A 19862-nucleotide genomic window follows, 5' to 3' on the forward strand; every position below is an offset into this window, starting at 1 on the left:
TTTCAAGTTGAACTAAGCAACTGGGGAGCCTCAAAGCCAGACATAGCTTGCCACACCACCCCCCTCACCTTTGGGTGATTCCTCAAAGTTCCAGTCCAGCTGCAGGTCTGTGGGAGCAGAAAGGACCAGATCAGAGGTGGGGCAGCAAGCGAGGATGGAGAGCCTTGTGAGGCTGCCTCAGCTGCTCCCAGCCATCCCCCTGCCTACAGCAGGGGCCGAGGGGCTGAGTCAGGGCCTGAAGAATGTCCCGAGGGAGGCAAGGAATTAGGAGGGCAGTTCTCTGGAGGGTTTGAAATGCCTCTGGCAGACTTAGGGCCTGAGTGAGCCAACCCCGGCAGTGGACTTGCCCAAACCCTCCTGCTCCTCCCTCCCTGCATTCCCACACACACCCTAGCCCTGACCTTTGTAAACCTGCCCTCACCATGTCAGGTTGGAGAAATTCCACTTCTCCTTCTCCCTCTTTCCTTTTCCGCACCCCTTCTAAATGCTTGTCCTTCCTCCTGTGCCCAGACCTACTCCTCATGGTGCTCATGACTTTCCTGGGCCTCTTTGGAAAAGCAACTGCCCAACCAACCCACTCGATCCCCTTGGCATGCAGACGTGCCACAACAGCACTTGTCTTAAATACAAACCAAAATGCCTCTCTCCAGATCCCATACTGTCCTCCAGCTCCTGGACTATTTTGCTTTCCTTTGCAGCCAACAATTGCCCATAACTAACTCACCGTCTCCAATTCCCCTTTTCGGTTAAGTAGACTTTCAGCCCAATCACCAGTGCCCCAACTGCTCTTAAAAAAAAGACCCCAGTGAGGGGCGCCTGGGTGGCTCAGTGGCTGAGTGCCTTTGGCTCAGGTCATGATCCCGGAGTCCCAGCATTGGGCTCCCTGTGGGGATTCTGCCTCTGCCTGTGTCTCTGTTTCTCTCTCTGTGTTCTCTCTGTCTCTCACTAATAAATAAATAAAATCTTAAAAAAAAAAAAAAAAAAAAGACCCAGTGACCTGCATGTTACCAAATCAAAATACTTGACCCATCAGCAACATCTGTTACAGTAGATCATTCCTCCTTGAAATTCCTTTTCCACTTGGCTTCAGGAAGACAACTCTAGTTTTGCTCCCTGCTGTACCTTCTTAGGCTGCTCAGCTGATGTCTGTTCATCTCTCAAACCTCTGAACATCCAAGTGCCTCAGGGCTCAGTGATTAGGCCTCTGTCTATCTCCCCAGGTGATCCTGTCTAGTCTTCTGGCTTCGAAAACCCCATCTATTGCAGGGATTCACGTTAGAATTAGTTGGGGAGGTTTAAATCAAAATCTCCTTGAGTGAATCCCAGGTACTTCCATCTGCAGCTTAGGCCTCACTGCTGAACTAGAGACTTGCATATAACTGCCTACTTGACATCTCCAATCAGATGGACCTCACTGAAAACTGAATGCCTCTTAGACTGTACCTGCCTCAGTCTTCCTTGAATTTGGAGGCAACATCCTTTGACTTGCTCAGGTTTCAAATCATCCTTGACTTCTTTCCTTCATGCCACATCCAATGTATCAGCAAATTCTCATGACTCTGTCTCCAGATCCCACCAGGCCCGCTGCTACTGACCTGGTTTGAGACACTGCCAGCTTCTAGCCTGGATGAAAGCCAGGTCCCCTAAATGGTCCGCTGTATCCTCCACTGCCTCATCACCCTCCCCCAGCTGGCGCCGGAGGGAGCCTTCAGAGCATGTCATTCTTCTGCTCAGAACCTCCCATTGGCTCCTCAGCTCTTATAGAATAAAAGCCAAAGCCCTGATCATGGCCCCAAAGGGCCTCCCTGACCAGATCCCATCACTTTGACTCTTGTCTCCCACCAATGCTCCTCTCACTCCAGTCTAGCCTCTTCTTGCTGCTCTGGAACAGGCCAGGTCTGCTTCTGCCTCTGGGTCTCTGCTGCTTCCCCTGGCTCTGCAGGACTGGCTCCTCCTTTCCCTTAGCTCTCTGCTCAGATGCCACCTACAGGGCCTTCCCTGACCAGCCTGTACTGGGCACTGACCTTTCCTTTTTCTCCCTTGCCCTTACCGCCATCTGCCATATTAAATATGTATCTGCTTATTCTCATGCCTTAAGCTTCACTGGGGGCAGTGACATTCTTTTTTATTCCCTGTTTTATCTTCAGCACCTAGTATAGTGCTTGTCACGCAGTTATGTGTTTGATAGATGGTCAGGGGACGGATTGGACAAATAAGTGACTGCATGGCAGGACAGAAAGGAGTCTGGAGGCACCACCCCTTTAGCCTCCCTCCCCTGGCCCCAAGGGCTGGAGCCCACTCAGGCACGGTGTTTTACCTGGCATTTTCCGGTGAATCTGCTGGAACATTCTCCGGTACCAGTCCCTGGGGCTATCAACACTCTGAGATCAGAAAAGACAAAGTCAGGCCGCCCTTTTAATATGAAGCCACGGAAGTTGTTCTTCACAGAGTCCTTTCTCTAGCCACCCTTGAAGCCCCGGTGGGTGGGCTGTTGTGATGGGTCTAATAACAATAACTTCATATAGCATATTACATATGAATGAGGTGTACATAAGGATCTCCCTCAGCGATGATCCCAAGCCCATGAGATTTGGGGTGGTTTCTTTTTTTCTCTTTGCTTTTCTGTATCTCTGATGCTTCTACAACAACTATGTGTTTCTATGTCATGAAAGAATAAATGCAATGACATAGGAGTAGAATGGTGTTTCAAAGCTCCTGCCCCACGGAGCCTGAAAATAGGCCCGGGAGGTATACTACCAACTTCAGTTTCAGATGGAGAACTGGAGGCATGTGGTGGGCTCGAGATAGACATGGCTGTAGAAGACAGGCAGGCCCTGGAGCCTGGACCCTGGAGCCTTCCATGCCTGCCACAGTGTAAGGCCTTCTCACCCAGAACTCTGCTGGCTTATCCAGCCAGGTCATGCACTCAGCAGCTGTGCCTGGCCCTGGGGCTGTGAACAAAGGGGGTCCCTGCCCAGGTCAGCCCTTATAGCAGGGGCTCTGTACCTCTGAGAACCTGGTGGCAGGGGCATTCTAGATTCCCCTTCCCCCCTACAGACCACTTGTGCAACTCAGACACACAAGAACACCTGTAATTTTATGTGGTTTATGACACCCCCACCAAACTCATCATGGCAGAACCCCTGTTTTAGTCTGAAATGGCTTGGGTGCATTCTTTGCGGCTCCCACTCTAATTCACAGAAGTGGAGCTCAGCGTGGGTCCCCGGGCCCCATCTATCAGTTATCAGTGGCCCGCAGCCCTGGACTCACAGATCGGGGGGCAATAGGCATGCCGGTCTCATCCACAGGCCCGATTCCCTCGTACTTGACCCAACGCTTGTCCTGACGCTTGTTGTCCTTGGTCCACGTAGCTGACCAGTTCTGGGGATGCTGGGAGGCAGGGGTCTTCTGGCTCCCAGAGGGCCGGCTCCCAGGACCTGGCCAGGTCTGATACCAAGCAGGGTCTGTGGGAGTGAGCAGCACCACATTAGCAATCAGCAGGGGCACCCCCTGGACTAGTTTGGGCCTTAGCTCTTCAGAACTTGATCCCATGGGTTCAAAAGTTTCAACATCTTGTTTGTTTGACTTGATGAAGCAGACTCTACAGACTTCCCCATCCCCAGAAGGACCACACGACGTTGTTTATTTTTTAGTTAAAGTGAATGAAAATGGATTTTGTCTTGGGGGGACATCTGTGCCCACATGTGCCCTATCCTTTCCACAGGCTGTCCTAAAAGTCTTCAGAGTGAGGGCTGGGAATCATTACTTGCAGAGAATGCTGGGGATAATCCCAGCTGAGAAGGTAGCAGGGTGTGGCAGACAAGACGCTGGGCTTGAAGGGGATAAAGGATTCAGGTGCCAGCTCTGCCACCTACTGGCTGTGTGACCTGGGGTACGGCAGGCAACCTCTCAGTGCCCCTGCTTCCACTCCTGTAAAAGGAGGATAATCTTGGCAGACATCCAGGAAGAGCTAGTGTGTGTGACCGTGCCCAGCAAGGTGCCTGACACATAGTCACTTGGCTCCTCATAAGGGACAGAAACTCATTCACCAGACATGGCAACTGTGTCCTCAACTCCCCTAGAACCTTCAGCCTCCAAGTCACCAGAGTAATGGCAGAAGGGCTTCGGGGCTGGAACGACCAGGGTTTGAATCTCAGCTCAACCTCTGCAACTGAACATCTCTGAGACTCAGGTTCCTCAGTGGGAAGATGTTGACAATTGTATCTTATCTTTCCAGGACATCAAGGGATTATATGAGATAAGGCTTGTAACATGTCCCACATGTTCCAAGGGTTCAACAAGTTAAATGAATAAACTATTTCACACAGTGCCTGCCTCAGTGGGATGCTCAAGAACGGATGTCTCCCTCCTCAGGAAAGGGGCCTCCCGGGTAGACCTGTACCCAGGAGGTCCTGGGATCTTTTGGATCCCATGGCCCAGACTGGTGTGACTTGCAGGAGCCCAGGAGCTGACAGGCTCTCAGAGCTGCCTTTCCAAACTTCTGCTTGGCTGGTGAGTACAGACCACAGCAGCCCTCAGGGCCTCTCATGGGGTTTGGCCTCGTACTCTTTCTGCAACCAACACATGGTCACATCCCTCCCCCTTCCATCCCCAATCCAAGCTATTCCGCAGCCTGCTAGAGGTCCCGCTGCCTCCCAAGGCTGTGTCCCCTGCACACTTCCTTCCCCTGGCTCAGGGGGGGCAGGGAGAGGGGAAGGCATGCGTCAGCCTGTTCTCTCCCACAGCAGATTTCACACTCACAGCGCTCACATAGAGAAGGGCAGCTAGCTGAATGCAGAGCCCAAGACCTTGAGAGCCCTTCATGCCCCTCCTGACCCCCCTGCCCATCACAGGGTGGTGGCCAGATGGCAGGGAGGCTCTGATCCCCCCAACCCCGACATGGAGCTCCCAGAGCAGGTTTTCCTGAGCAGACCCACCTGGGTGCCGGGAAGCATCTCTCCTCTGGGGGAAGTACCCATTGCACACGGTCCTGGGCGCAGGGTCATGAAACTGGAAATTAAGGGTGTTGGAGCCACCATTCCGGATCACAGGCACCTGTGGGGAGGGGCCAGGAGCAGCAGCTCAGGCCCGAAGGTTCCACAGAGGGGTGGGAAGCATGGATACAGTTTACCCCCTGGGAAGGGCTGGAGGGCCACCCTGACCCCTTAGCAGGTAGCCCATCAGGCTCTCTAGAGCTCCCTCCTGCCCTGTCCCTCCATTCCTCTAATCCTCCTGCTTCCCACCCCTCCGCCTGTCCTTCGAGGTCCCCATCAACTCTGCACCCACAGGAGCCCGCTTCTCACTGTCTCACTCACCCGTGCCCCCCGGGAGGATGACCCTCTGTGGGCCCGGAGATGGCCAGGGATGAAGTCGTCCAGGCTCAGCCCAGCGGGGAGGCTGCAAGGCGGGGCCTGCATGCTTGGGTCAAGGTTGGAGGGTTCCGGGTGTGCCAGCTGCTCCTCTGTGCGTCCTCTGCAGGGAAGGAAGGAAGAAGGGAATGACCAGCTGGGTTCAGGCCACCTGTGCCCTCTGGGCTCAACCTTGGGGTCGGGGAGGAGAGGACAGCTGTGGGAGGGGGTCAGGCCAGCTGGGTGGGAGCTCAGGGACCCAGGAAACAGGCTTCTGCGGGCACCGGCCTGCAGGCTGCCCGTGCTGGCTCCCAGAGGCACAATGGGCTGCTTGTTAGGCCGCTGGGCAGGAGCTCCGGGTGGGAGCGGGGGAGGGGGAAGCCAGGCGAGGAGGAGGGGAGGCTGGCCAGGAGTGGGCCTGCTGGACAAAGCCCTGGGCACACGGGCCCGCTGGCCAGCCCCTCTGGGGCTCTCACTGCACAGTGCGGCCTGCTCCCCCAGAGGGAAGGCAGAGGGAACTGGGGCAGCTGGCAGAGGAGGTCCTGGGCATTCAGGACTTTGTTTCAGTTCCCCATGCCTCCTCCAGTCCCTCTGTGAGCATCTGCTTGCCAGCAGGCACCACAAGTTTCTTGGGCTGTGGGAGAGGCCCCAGTGACAGCAAGGACACCCGCCCACAGTCCAACAGGGCCAAGGCGATGGGAGGGGGCGGGGCATTTCCAGGCAGCAGGAACCACTCCTGAGCTCAAAGCAGTATCAGCTCCCTTCTTTGGCCTTCTTCCCTGGGACTGATGCCTCAGAGGGCTCAGGGTGCCAGCGAGGGGTGGGATGGAAAGCAAAGCGGTGCACAGCAACAACGTTGGACTTGCTCTTGGAGACGTGGTGCTGAGTGCCCCCCACTCCTACAGTCCCACTTTCTTTTACACCTCCAGGCTGGTTTTGTTTTTTAAGATTTGTTTTTCAATTAATCTCTTCACCCCCAACTGGGGCTTACACTCACAACCCCAAGATCAAGAGTTGCACATGCTACCAGCTGAGCCAGCCAGGTGCTCCTATCATCTAGGTGGCTTTTTGAACAGAGTGTCTTCCTGGCAGAGGGTCTGGCTGGCCAGCCTGGTCCTTCTGCCCCACGCAAAAGTTACCCCAGGCACCAGGATATGGAGGTGGTCAGGCTGTCCAACAGGGCTTTTCTACCCTGTGCAGAGCATGAGCCTCCTTACCTGTGCAGTTGGACTGGACCTAGAGCTGAGCCAACCTCCACTGCTGGGGCTGGACCTATTCTGGTGTCTGTGTTTGAGGTTAGGCTTGTGTGTGTCTGTGGGGTTTGGGGACTCACGAGAAAGCCCAGGGGGCCCAGTGAGGTGCTATGTTTTTGTGTGGTGGGAGTGCAGTGCTGTGAATGTGACTTGTGGGAGATACCATAGGGCTGGGAGGTATGTGAGCAGCATGGAAGCTGTGGGTAGGGAGGGGTGTCAGCTGAATGGTAGTTGGGGGTGGGTGGGTATGCAGTGGGGGTTCATAGGGGAAGCACAAGAGCTATGGACACCAGAGGGGGTGAAGGTACAACAGAGGGCTGTGATTACTCCTGTACCAGTTCCTGCTCAGGCCACAAGGGCTGGAGGGTACAGACAAGGCTGGTGGCAGGTCCCTGTCTCTGTTCTGAGTGGGGATTTCGCCTGACATTTGCAAAGACCCACTGGGGACATAGCTATTCCATGCCCATCCCTGGCTGTGGGGGGAGTGAGGGCTGAGGCTGGAGGAGGGGCAGCTCACCAGCTGGATCCAATTAGGACTCTTACCAAAAGCAAAACATGCAGACACACCCCAGTTCCGGCTGTGCTCCCTCCCCTTGAGAGGGAAATTGAGGCAGGGGAGAGCAGGAGATCCAGAGGCCCGGGGCAGGCTGATTCCTAGCAGCCACCCCTCCCTTCCCAGCTGACTGCTTGTAGCCAAGTTGCGAGGTCAGCATCAGCAGTCCCAGCCATCAGCTGACCCCAGCCTCCTTCCCTCCTCCGGTCCCACCCAGTTCTGCTCAAGAGAACTGCCCCCCCCCTAGCAGGATGGGTAGGACAGGAGATCCCCCAACACCACTCAACTTTTCAGGGGTTGCTGATCCTTGGTGGTCTAGCTTGCCCTCTCCCACACTGTTGCCTGCGGCAGGCACCCCCCAGAGACAGGGGTGCGTGGGCAAGAGCGGGCTAACTTTTGCTCTCAGTGGCGGAGCCAGGAGAAACTAAAAGCGACTTCTGATAGGGAGACGGGGTCCCAGAGGCATTGGTCCCGCACCCGCAGAGGACAGACAGAGAGGGTGCCAGGAAATTCCTGGGGTCCTCCCATAATTCTGGCAGTCCTTCACCCGAAGGGCTGAAGCTGTGAGGTAGCTCCGCCGCTCGTAGTGGGCAGACTCCTTTCCACCTCCAAGGATGGCCCTGCCCTTGGGGGCTTGGCCCTAGGAGCTTTAGCAGGTATTTTCCAGCCGCAAGTCCACGTGGGCAAGGACAGGATTTCTCGAGTTTTGCCTTTTCCAGATTGAGAGGGGACTCCCACCTCTTTCCCCCCCAGAGCTGCGGACGGGACCCCCCGGGGGAGGAGCGCGCGCCCTCCCCGCCTCCTCTCCGCCCCCTCCCCTTCCGGCGCTTACCTTCCCCGGCGAGCAGGTGGCGCGGGCCGAGCACGCCCGGGAGGGCAGGAGCATCTCCGGCCGGCCCCCGCCTGCTGCGGCCGCGGCGGGCCCTCGAGGAGGGCGGGCGGGGAGAAGTCCGGGCCGTGCCGCCCGCCCTCGTGACCGGGTCAGGACGGGCTCCGCGAGGCAGGGCGCCGGAGGAGGACGGGGGGGTCGCCGGGCCCGAGGGCGCGCGGGGCGGGCGGGGGCGAGGGGCGCGCGGGCGGCGCAGCTCGCCTCCCTCCAGTCTGCGCCGCGGGGCCGGCGGGGCGTGCGAGTGCCCTGCGTCGGGGTGCGACGGGGGACGAGGTGGCCCCTGCCGAGGGGGCCGGGCCGGCCGCGGGCGGCGCCGGGAGGGGCCGCCGAGGGTCCCCGGGGAGCCCGCTCCGGTTTCCCAGCTGCCTGCCCGGGCCCCCACCGCAGGGCTGGCGTCGGCCGGGGGGGCGGGGGGGCGAGCGCCACTCAGAGTTTCCAGCGACATTTCCAGCGTGTGGGAAGGGAGCCCTGCACGGCGGAGCCAGGACAGAGGGCAGGGATGATTAAAGATCCCGGGGCAAGCCCGCGGCTGATACCGCGCCGGCAGCTCGGAGACAGGCCCGAGATGCAGACAGGCTGGGGCCGGGATAAGGGCGCCCCGACAAGTGGAGTGGCTCAGCGGACCGAGTTAAGGCCCCGCCGCCTCCTTCCCCTCTTGGGGGAGATTTTGTGCTTTCGTAAGCGCGCGTCCGGGCGTGTGCAAACAAACACACGCACGCAGACGCGCGCGCGCCAGCACATGGGCGGATGCTCACACACGTGCAAGCGCCGCTGAGGGTAGCCTGGGGGAGGAAATCAGCCGTAGGGAGCGGCCCCCTGGGCGTGCCGCGCCCCTGAAGAGGATGAGGGCGGGGTCCCTTTGGCGGGGATGGGGTTACCAGGGTCTTGGTGTTCCCATACACCGTATTTGTTTTGATCTTGCTGCTTTTCCGCTGTTCCCACTGCTCGGACACCAGTCCCAAGAGCCTGCGCCCATTGGCTCCCAAGCCCTCTGGCCCATCTTTCCATCCCCCCCAAGCCTCTGCGTCGGGCGCGGAGCATGGTATAGAATGCCAAGATGCTTCATGAATGTTCACAGCTAATGGGAAAACTGGAGGGCTGCTTCACCCATGGCTTGCCTCTGGGACCCAAGCCCCAAACCAACCAAAATAACAAGTAGTTATTGGGCAATTTTAGATCTATTTTGCGAGGGATCAATGATAATTTATGAAAATATGAAAACATTTATTGCATGTCTACTGGGTGTAAGATTGGTGTCCCAAAGCCACCATGCGCTTAAGGGTGTCTTCCAACCACATCATTCAACTCAGAAGTGGAGAAGGAAGGGAATGAAGAAAAGATGAAAAAAAAAGTTTTTTTTAATCCCATTATTGATGCTGTTAGCTTTATCTTTTCTCAGTTCAGTTAAAAGAGCTATTCCAGTGTGGTGAACCAGCTTGAAACAATACCACATGTGAAGAAGGAAGGAGGCACGTTTAGGTTGTGGAAAAGATTGAGAGAGACAGACATGCTGGCTAGCTTCCAGTGTCTACAGGGTAGACATGTGGAAACGGCCTGGCTGCACTAACAGAGGTGGGACCCTTGGGTGCATACTTGGAAGCTGATCCAAAGTTTCCAAGGAAAAACTTCTAGAATGATTACAGGGGTTCCAAAGCCTACTGATCATTGGGTATCTGTCTAAAAGCAGTGACTGCTCTGAGCAAGGAGCTGGACAAGGTCACCGTTAAGGCCCCTTCCAAGAATCTATGATTATCCAGGAGAGCTGAGGGATGGGGTGCGATGGGTAGCCCTGGCCCACAGAATGCAGCTGCAGAAAGGAGTGTAGGCATTCTGGGACTTCTTGAGGACAGGCAGCAGTGCATTGTCCTACCCCTAAAGCTTGGATACTTACCTACCCACCCTCCGCACCATCCTCTTCCCTCCCTCAGAGATAAAATATATGCCCCTTTCCCCTGTCACCAATTTTTTCCCACCTGTCAGGATCCTTTCGACTAAGAAGGGCCACATCTCTTTCATGTTCTTCCTTGTTCTCCAAAGATGGTGAAGCTGAAGATCTTCCAATTCCAGGAATCCTGGCCATACCCTCTCTCACCAGCAGCGAGCGTCTCTTATTCTCTAGGGCTCTGACCTGGACTCCAAGATAAATATTTAATGTAGATGGTGCAGCTGAGCTGACAAAGGTCCTCACTTCCTGTTTCTCACAAAAGGAGGTAGCAGCCAGGGGCAAGGAGCTGGGGACTGGCTACCAGTTTCATCTCTATGGGAATAGGGAGTCCGGTAAACAGCTTTGTGGGGGGAGGCAGGGTAGGTCCCACACTGGAGACCTGAGCCTTTCTCCTGAGCTGCTCTGACTTCTGCCTACTTAGGCCCAGGCTCTGCTGGGCTTATCACCTCTCTCAGGTCAGAACCTGCTCTGCCCGGGTACCAGTGGAAATCACTCTCCTCTGAGTCTTGAGCCGTGTGCTTGGACCAAGGAAGAGCTACAACAAGATCCCTGCGTAATATTCCCTCGTTGCCATTGGGCCTCATAGCAAAGAGGATGAGAGATTGGTGGGAGCATAGAGCATAAGGAATCTTGACTGATTGCTCCTTTTCTGCACATATTTAGGGAGAAGAATCCCTCCTCTGAAAAGTGGAAGATTAAAGGAGGGGTGGGGAGGGCGCCTGGGTGGCTCAGTTGGTTGAGCATCTGCCTTTGGCTCAGTTCATGATCCCAGGGTCCTACTCAGCAGGGAGTCTGCTTCTCCCTCTCCCTATGCCCTTCCTCCCCATTTGTGGTCTTTCTTTCAAATAAATAAAAGTCCTAAAAATAAAAAAGTAAAGGGCGGGGGTGAGGAGTAGCAAAGTCCAGAGATGTAGCCAAGAAACAGGTATCTGATCTCTCATCTCCTCCCTCCAGCCTCAGTTCTACTTGCTGATGGCCTAACCCTGAAGACAGCTGGCACGGTTTAGGGAGAGGCTGTCCGAGGTGACCTGGCTGTTGTCAACAACAAAGAGATTCTTTTCATCCCAATGCATTATCTCCTCTGGTGACTCCCTTATCTAACAGGGACGTCCCTCCCTGTGACTCTTCCCCCATCTCTGGCAGTGCCTCCTGTCAGGGGGCTGCCTCTGCCTTCTCAGAGTCACCTGAGCCATAGTAAACACAGTTACATAACTGCTCTGTTTTTCCTAGCTATCTGATCCTGGTCAGCCGTATGCGCCACCCCCCACCCCGCTCCTCAAGCCTGGCACCTTTTGTTCCGGGAATTATCCCCTGGTGGCACCCAAGTCAACAGAGATCTGTCCATGCCCACCACCCTAAGGAATGATTAGTCAAGAGACTCCCAAGAGATGTGACTCTTCACACAGAGCAGGAGAAGAAGCCTGTGGCTGTTCATACAGGAATACAGGTCACTCTGAAAACCAACCTCTGTCACCAAGAAAAAGGATGAATTGAAGAAGCCCTTAAATAGCTTTTTACTGTAAGTGAGCAGAGAATTCAGTTTTATTCCTCAAGTGGGAAAAGGAAGCCAGGGAGCCCAGAAGACATACACCTGGAACGCTCATTTCTGGAGAAGTATTTATCTAGTCCTAAGAGTCCGGTATTTGAATGTCACACTCTGAGATCTGCCCTGAGCAGTTAAGTGGCTTTCTGGCCCTGTGCCTCAGTCCTCCCACATTAGGCAAAGGAAGGGCATCTGATTCCTTCTCTTCTTCACAGAGATGAACTCTGGCATATTCTTTAGTTAGGCTTTGAGCAGGTTATTTGTGCTCTCAGAAGAGTGTTCTCTTCCTGCCAGGGGAACTGAGCGAGCAGACCATAATGGAGTGAAAAAATACCCACCACAGGTCAGATATGGTCAGCGCTGGGGCCTGGCGGCCAGGGTGCATGAGTGGACCCTCATGGGCGTGGAGGAGGAGGCTCTCAGGCCTGCCTTGCACACGGCTCTCCATAGCACACACATGATGTAACAGGCATCATATATGCAGGGTTCTCGGAGTCAGTCACATCCCAACCCCAGAGGCTGCAACAGAACTCAATCTTTTGTCCAATTGTCTATGCTGTCTTCAAGGAAGCCTTTACACTGACATCACGCCAGCGACTGTTCTCTCTCCTTTTATAGATGAGCAAACAAGCATCATGTGCACATGGGGTGTCTTTGAGAAGAGCTGAGCTGGACCTCTTTTAGTTCTCAGAAAAGAAAGAAAGAGCAAGTAGCTGTCAGCCCCTTTAGAAAGTAGATTTTATGAGGGAAGGATAAATAAGTGATGACCTCAGAGGGAAAACCCAGCCAAGTTAATTCAGCCACAAAGACGGGCACACAGAGCAGGGGCTGGAAAACTAGGTCTGCATCAACCTTCTTCCCTAGCACAGGTAAACAGATAAGATAAGAGGGCTGATTTGTCGATCAGAGCACGACTTCACGGTGTCTACTGGCCTCCAAACAAAGAATAACCTTGTCTTCCCCTCCTTGAGTTCTATGATGAAACTTCTCCTAAACTGTATCAACATTAAAAAGATTGTCTAATTTGCCATTAAGTTACTAATCTACTGGGTCAAAATTAATTCTTTCTAAAACCTGCATGTCACAATAGAAAACCCAGGAAGACCATATAATTACATACAGCAGGCAAGAAGGTAGAGATTGAATCTACACGTAATGGGAGGTAAATATGAGTTTGCACTTTAGTTCTTAATTTCCAGGATTTTAAATAACTTTTTTCACAGTTCTGGAAATAAGGGCAAACATTGCCTCATTTTACTGATGGTTTAGCTGAGGTATAAGGACATTGCCAAGTCAGGACACTATTTGGATAACAAAGATCCCAAAATGCATACCCAGCTTATTTGAAATTAGGAAGCTGGGCTTGTATTCTGGCCTGTAAATTGCTCTGTGGCCCTTGCTGTGGCTATACTTGCAGTGAAATTACCTTACTCAGGCCTGGCAAGGCCTGGATTTAAGAGGCCTGATGTCTGGCCTCTTCTGCCAGAACTGATAAAATCCTCTGATATATTTGTCCTAAGGACCCTGGGTGCTTTCTCTCCTCTCAATCCTCTACTTATTTTACCTTGTGAATCCACAGCACCTCATGCTATTTTTACTTTGGGGAGGAATCAAAAGGCTGGTCTTATACTTCCTTTTCTTGTCAGTCCAGCCCCATAGTCCATGCCTCTCTGGCTCCTGTGACTTTTCCCAAGATAGAACTCATGCCTATTATTAGGATCATCTGCAATTACTAAGTTACTATAATAAAAATTATTTTTATCTTTTGTAAGATAGATAAAAACTAAAGAAGAAAGACATTCCATTCTTTCTTCCTTTCCTACAAGTAGTGGCCTCTGCCAGAAAAGCCACAGGAGGAGCTGGGACTGGAGCATGAGTTAGTGGTAGGCAGAGTGCCGGGGGAAGAGGGTGGGGCAAGGCAGTAGATTCTGAGTGGGAGAGGCAACACTGCAGTCACCAGAGCCTATTTAAAACTCAAGAAAGGGCTGAAGAGGTAAGGGAAAGAAGAGGTCTTTTTTATTGTGAGGAGATTCCTTTATCAGAGACCAGACATCAAACACCAGACTTTCCTTTGATTTATGGAATTATTAAACGGGTAAGAGCCAAATATAAGTGCCTCTACCAGGAAATAAAGGAAATAAAGACACAGGAAGCCAATAAGGTTATCATTTAATTTTAACAGTGTTTTTTTTTTTTAAGATGACTTCCAATTTACAATAAGAAAGTTTTAACAAATTAATTTCTTGATCACAAAAAAGACTTGTTAATTTCTGCCAGTAAATAACATTTCCACCATTTTCTTTCACATAACCAAAAGCAAGATAAAGCAAATAATCTCTCAGCATAGGCAAATGATCCATCATTCAGAAAGGCCTTTTAAAAAATGACATTACCAGCTAATTTATGTCTGACCACCTCATTTAGGAAGCAAAACTGGGATGCTTTCTTGGAAAATGCCTGCTAACATTTCCATTGGGAAAAATACTATTGGTCACAGTGCGCTGAGAAAGGAAAAGTAAGGCATTCATGATGACATCTTCAAAAAGGTTCTCTGACACAAAAAAACTATCTTTATTGCCGCAAATCAAAATCTATGGTAGGCTTCCTCCCTATTACATGCACTTTCAGTTTAACATGCAAAAAAACCCCCACAAAATGTTATTTGGAAACAGCTATGTTAAGGAAGTGAACGGGATCGGGGCAAGAACTTACAGGAAGGCCGTGTGCATGGCCCTACTTTAGAGTTGCTCAGAGGGATGGTCCACATTCATTGTCCTTGCTTCTTGATCTTAAGCCACCTTGACTTGTCATGAGGGTGTAGAAGAGGGGAAGATGCATAACCCTGTCCCAGACAAAGGTGTTATTTAGCAAGTCTTGCCAAGGTTGCTGGGGCGTGAGGCCAAGGCCTCCCGGGAGGGAATATCCTCGCCAGTATCATCTTTACCTTTGTGACTGCATAGATGAAGGCAGCTAAGCCTGGCCCCATTCACTTTGGCTGGCTAGACATAGGCAGGGCAGGTGATGAGTCTCAGAGTAACACAGGTTCCCTCTTTCACACTCTGGCAACGGCACAAAGCTCTACTGTTAACACAGTTCTCTGCACAACTCAAGAGTAACAGCCCTGTTTTTCGACTACACAACTTTCTTCCTCTATACACATCTGCTCTTTCTTCTGACTTTCCTATGAGTGTTTGATCACACTACTGCTGAAGAGGAATTGTAGCAACATAGTGCTTTGGAACTACCCTCCAGGTCATTCAGACCCTCCTCTGGCTCTTGATGAGGTCTCCCAGGCTGCCCTCTACTCCCTCTTATAGAGGCTTTGGGAAAGATGTGGACCAGGTGCCAAACAAGATGGTATCCATCACTATAACCACAAATGATTTAGGAAATTGGAACCTCATTCCCAAACTGGGGCTGTGGGTTTACCTTTCCTCTGAAATTGTTTCTGCCTAGGTATAAAAAGCTGAATAATGTCTGAAAAACACTTAGGTTCCACTGTTACTATAACAACTACAATAAATATTGGGGATTCTAGAGTGATGTCTTAACAAGTCTTTATGGGTTCAGAAATAATTTTCAATATAAAAACTGGAGAAAAAACCTGATAATTAATATGAAGAAAAAGTTTATAAATTAGTCAATCTGGGGCAAGTTCTTCCTAAACCATTTTAACTTAGTTAATTCTAAAGAGCTTGAATTTTATATTTATAGATAAAATAGTCAAAAATTCTGGCAATCAGCTACACTATATACATAAAACAGGAGGGTGGAGGGAAGCGATTTTAGCCTTATTCCTTCTGAGAGGCTGGACAGACTCTTTAGTAATGACCATGTAAGCCCAGCTATATATCATGTAAGCATGGTTTATATTATTTTTCTTATGAAGAGCAGCTGCCTCAAACTTTGTATTTTAAAATTACTGAGAAGAGGATATATGGGACAATGACAAAGCCGAAAGGCCCCAAAGTTATCCGATTTTAAGAAATCCCACCCTTGCTCCTTAATGACATTGAATAATAATATTCTGTTGGCAAAACAAATAAAAGGATTTTTCTTTTCCTATTTTGAACAGTGTCAGGAAGTCATACCTAAGTTATTAGGATAAGTTATTAGGATGTCTGTCTGCTATTGACAAGAACTTGCTTCACTGAATTGCAACTGTTTGTGTAGGAACAGAAAAGACAATGTAAATATAGATAGAAGTATAGGAGAAATACTGATATTCCCAGAGAGTCTGATTCTTCTACCCCTGCACAAGGAGCCAGATCAAGCCCATCGGAGGGCAATTCACAATTTTCACTTTGCAGTTTGCAGGTCAGTATCCAGTCACAAAAGGCCAGTGAAACAGCAATGTCTGTCCTTATTAACCAAGTGTTTGCCTTGAGGTTTTAAAAGAAAACTGAGGCTGCTTTTGTTTTAGCATGCCATTAAACATACACGCACACACACCCTTGGCTTATTGGGTTGTTTTAGCTCTAAATATTCAGAACACAGAGATTTAAAAAGGATGTATATTTTAAGCTTGTGTTAGATGAGTTTTTACATTTTTATTAAAAAAAAAAGTCATCTGATCAGTTTGAAATTTCCTATGATGCAGATGTAAAAAAAAGTCAGAAAAACTGGTCCTTGGGAAGCATCAGTTTTTAAATGATATTTCAGTAAAATATACAAAAACTTATTATATTTCAGTAAAATAGACATGTCCTCCAACATGTCTAGGGAACGGATGTAAGAAGTGGGTTTTTTCCCTCCTAGATGAGAGGAATTGAAGAAAATAAGGTCTCTATGGATCTTAAAGTAGAGAACAAGAGAAAAGTATTTTTAGTATCTTTAAAACATGTGGGGGTAAGATTTAATAAAATAGAAGAGGCTTTGAAAATGGAGATACAGCAGAGCTCTGACAGCAGTTAAAGTGTTTGAAATGATGGCCTAAGGGAAACCCAGAACAGGTAACCAGCCATCTTGGGAGCTACTGTTTAGATTAAAATATTTGAAAACATATTAAATACCCTCCAATGTAAGGGATGCCTGAGTGGCTCAGTGGCTGAGCGTCTGCCTTTGGCTCAGGGTGTGATCTTGGAGTCCCAGGATCGAGTCCTACATCAGGCTCCCTGCATGGAGCCTGCTTCTCCTTCTGCCTATCTCTGCTTCTCTCTCTGTGTCTCTCATGAATAAATAAATAAAATCTTTGAAAACAAACAAACCCTCCAATGAAGCCTAAAGTGAAGAAAAAGTACTGTTATCAGTCTTTATTACTATCACTTTATCACAGTCTGTTACCACTATCTATAGATATCACTATCCATAGATGTAATCTATAGATATCTAGATAGTGATAGACCTATCATAATCTATCTGGTAGGTAGATAGATCCTCAAGGCTCAGGCCTTCTAAACCCATCTTGAGTCATAGGTGCAAATACAGATGAAAGTATAGATTGTTGGTCTTACTTTCAGAAGCTACCTGTATCACACAGACACACATTTATACGCAATTTTCTAAACTGTTGAAACACACACCCCAACTTTCTACAGAACTAAGAAATATCTTTGCCTTTAGAACTCAACAGAATTTGAATTTTCAAACCTAACTTCCTTGTCACTTTGTTATAAACTCACTCTTACTTTCTTGAATCATCACTTCCTATCTTTCTGGCTGATCCCTTAACAGCTAACAGGGTACCTGTAAAATACATCCCTTTTTTTTTTTTTTTCCTCCTTGGAGTATAGTTGACACATGTTACATTTCAGATATACAAGTTAAGTAATATGACAAGATAATACATTATGCTATGTTTACCCCAAGTGTAGCTACCATTTTGGCCTGTTACATTGTTATTATGGTATCATTGACTGTACTCCTTATCCTGTGCCTTTGTTCCCATGACTTATTTACTTCATAACTGGAGGCCTGTATCTCCCTCTTGCCTTCACCCATTCTGCCCATCCCTCACTCCCCTCCCTCCTGCTGGCAACCCTCAGTTTGTTCTCTGTATTTACAGGTCTTTTGCCAGGCCTGTCAAGAAGACTTGCTTTACTGTATAAGTTGTTTTTGAGAAGATATGAAGACATTCCTAAATAACTATCCTTTTTACTAGAACAGTATTTTTTTGCTTGTAGAGATTTTCAATAACTATTTCATTGTACTTGCCTGCTGATTGAAGCCCTTAAAAGTGGTTTCTACCTGCAGGTTATGTATGTATAACAGCCTCAGCTAGGAGAAAAGGAGAAAGGGATGGGGACTCCCATCCATCAAATCTGTCATGTGGACTGACCTTCATATTAGGTGAGATTTCCAAAACAGTGGTCCTTTCTATAGTGGGACTGGGGGAGGGAGGAGCATGAGGCTATTCAGGTGATGAATTCCCTCTTTGAGTATAAATAAATGATGATCGGTAAAAGATAACTACTCATGGCTTTAGCTCCCTCCTTTCACAGGTTTTACTCATAAGCCAGTAAGAGGTCTTCTATCTCCTTCCTCCATCTCCTTCCTATCTTTTTATTATTGACAGAGCAATACATGTCACCAGATTCCAAGCCCTAAAATGCTTTGATCTCTGTCATAAATTGGGAACTGATAGCAAAAGGTATAGGAAAACAGAGATAGATGGGCTAAATCCTCATTATTTTAGTGAAATGGTGTGGATTTTTTGTTTTGTTTTTTGTTTTTGTTTTTGTTTTTTGAGAAAGGTTTCTGGTGTCCTTAAAGCTTACAACATTAAGTATTACTGTCTGAGATACTTGCTTCAATGCTGGACTCCTACATCCCAAATGATATTAAGAATTTTGTTAATAATCACTTTGGTGTAGTATTGCCCAGACATGCACATTCACTGCAAAGCTGACCAGTGAGTATTATGACATGGCACTTGTCACCAGACTAAACCAAAAATGGGAGCCCAAGGATCACCAAAATTTCTTTGCCTCACTGGTTGTTACTTGAAAAAGTAAGAGAAGGCTATTCAAACACTGTGTCTGAATACTTTTTGTATTCCAAAATATGCTAATGGAGACTGACATACAGTTCAACCTAATGAGTGTTTAAAGATGGAGAAACATCCCAGTAATTACAGAAAATAGGAAATACAGAAAATAGGAAATCCTCATCATCCAATGCCCTTTAGAAAGACTTCGAATTCATAAGGGGATCAAGAGGATCATTCTACTCTAATCAGTTTTGAAACGCTGACATAGAAAAATAGAAGGACAATGGGGAGAACAGATACAACAGCTGATGCAATTGCACAGAAGGACATAAATACCTCTTACTGTCAAAAGTTCTACAGAGGGCATTTATAAAATATTTAGATACGTAGCTTCCTTTGCAGTTGGGTAAATCACCTGGGCTTCAAAAATCAAAGCAAAAGGATTTGGGAACAGTTAAGAAACCTCCCAAGTTCTAAGGGAAGTTTAAACCAATTATGCCCACGGTTGGAAGAAGAAATTTTGAGTAATTTTAAGAAAATCCCTCATTGCTTTTTATTTTGTTTTACTAGAACATATTAAAAGAACTGAGAGTCCAAAAGAAAGTAGGTTATATGGAAAACATTCTCCTTGGCCTTCAAATCACTGGATTTGGGTTATTCACTTAGAAGTTCTACTCTAATCAAGTTTTCCATAAGAAGAGAAGTTTTAGCCACTGAAATCTGAACAATCTTTTCAATGGCACCCCATAGAAAGGGAAAAGAAAAACACCTTCTTGTGTTTGAAAAAGTCTTATTAGTCTGAAATGAAAGATATCACCTTCCAAAAGAACAAGAGAAAAGGCTGGCTAGTTCAAGTCAGAAACCCAGGGTGGAGGTTTCCAAGGCCCTTTTATTAGGGGAAGGTCCCCTTTGTAGCACAAGACTTCACATATGTATCAGACAATCAGATCAGTTCCTAAAAATTAGGGGGAAAAAAGGAAAACATGTATTTTTTATATATATATTAAACATAAATTAAAAACAATTTATAAAATGGTCACCTTTCTTACAGCATAAATGCAGAGTGAACTATGAATGCACCTCCAGGTTTAAGTTGTTAAAGTTGTTTTGTTTTGTTTTCCAATAATAAATTAATAAAATTCGTTCTTAGGTTTTGGATCCACCTGTGCCACAGCAGGGCTCTGTGTCATTATTGGCTCTTCTCCCCCTATCACTCCTATGCGCAGCATTGGGTTGTGCAGCAGCCACCAATTTCACTGGCCCATCAGGGTACTGGCTGTCTTTTCGGGGTGGCATCCGTTCGTTAATTCGGTCCAGGCCTCGGGCTTCTTCAAAACTCCGGATCCTGTGCTGAAGCGAAAACCCTCTGATGGCTACAGAAAAACAGGAAAGGGAGGAGCTTG

At 49.0% G+C, this 19862-nt stretch overlaps 2 protein-coding genes across 24 annotated transcripts in view; both read right to left on the minus strand.

Moving 5' to 3' along the window:
* Positions 1-14373, minus strand: part of SORBS3 (sorbin and SH3 domain containing 3) — a 27898-nt gene extending 13525 nt beyond the window's left edge. For 12 of the 16 annotated variants that reach the window (XM_025463128.3, XM_025463127.3, XM_049100928.1 and 9 more), the window contains exons 1-6: positions 10017-10152; positions 5316-5472; positions 4938-5055; positions 3271-3464; positions 2318-2381; positions 69-107 (exon numbers count right to left, since the gene is read on the minus strand). In XM_025463128.3, the coding sequence (XP_025318913.1) occupies positions 69-107; positions 2318-2381; positions 3271-3464; positions 4938-5055; positions 5316-5472; positions 10017-10123 (679 nt within the window). In that variant the 5' untranslated portion in view covers positions 10124-10152. Of the gene's footprint in view, positions 1-68; positions 108-2317; positions 2382-3270; positions 3465-4937; positions 5056-5315; positions 5622-7986; positions 8143-10016; positions 10153-14243 lie in introns of those variants that run through there. The other 4 variants (XM_049100930.1, XM_025463123.3, XM_025463129.3 and 1 more) reach the window with 4 other exon arrangements.
* Positions 13684-19862, minus strand: part of PPP3CC (protein phosphatase 3 catalytic subunit gamma) — a 110723-nt gene continuing 104544 nt past the window's right edge. For all 8 annotated transcript variants that reach the window (XM_049100939.1, XM_035717186.2, XM_025463132.3 and 5 more), the window contains one exon: positions 13684-19832. In XM_049100939.1, the coding sequence (XP_048956896.1) occupies positions 19606-19832 (227 nt within the window). In that variant the 3' untranslated portion in view covers positions 13684-19605. The remainder of the gene's footprint in view (positions 19833-19862) is intronic.

This window comes from Canis lupus, chromosome 25 (assembly GCF_003254725.2).
Source record: "Canis lupus dingo isolate Sandy chromosome 25, ASM325472v2, whole genome shotgun sequence".
In the NCBI taxonomy this organism is placed as follows: Eukaryota; Metazoa; Chordata; class Mammalia; order Carnivora; family Canidae; genus Canis; species Canis lupus.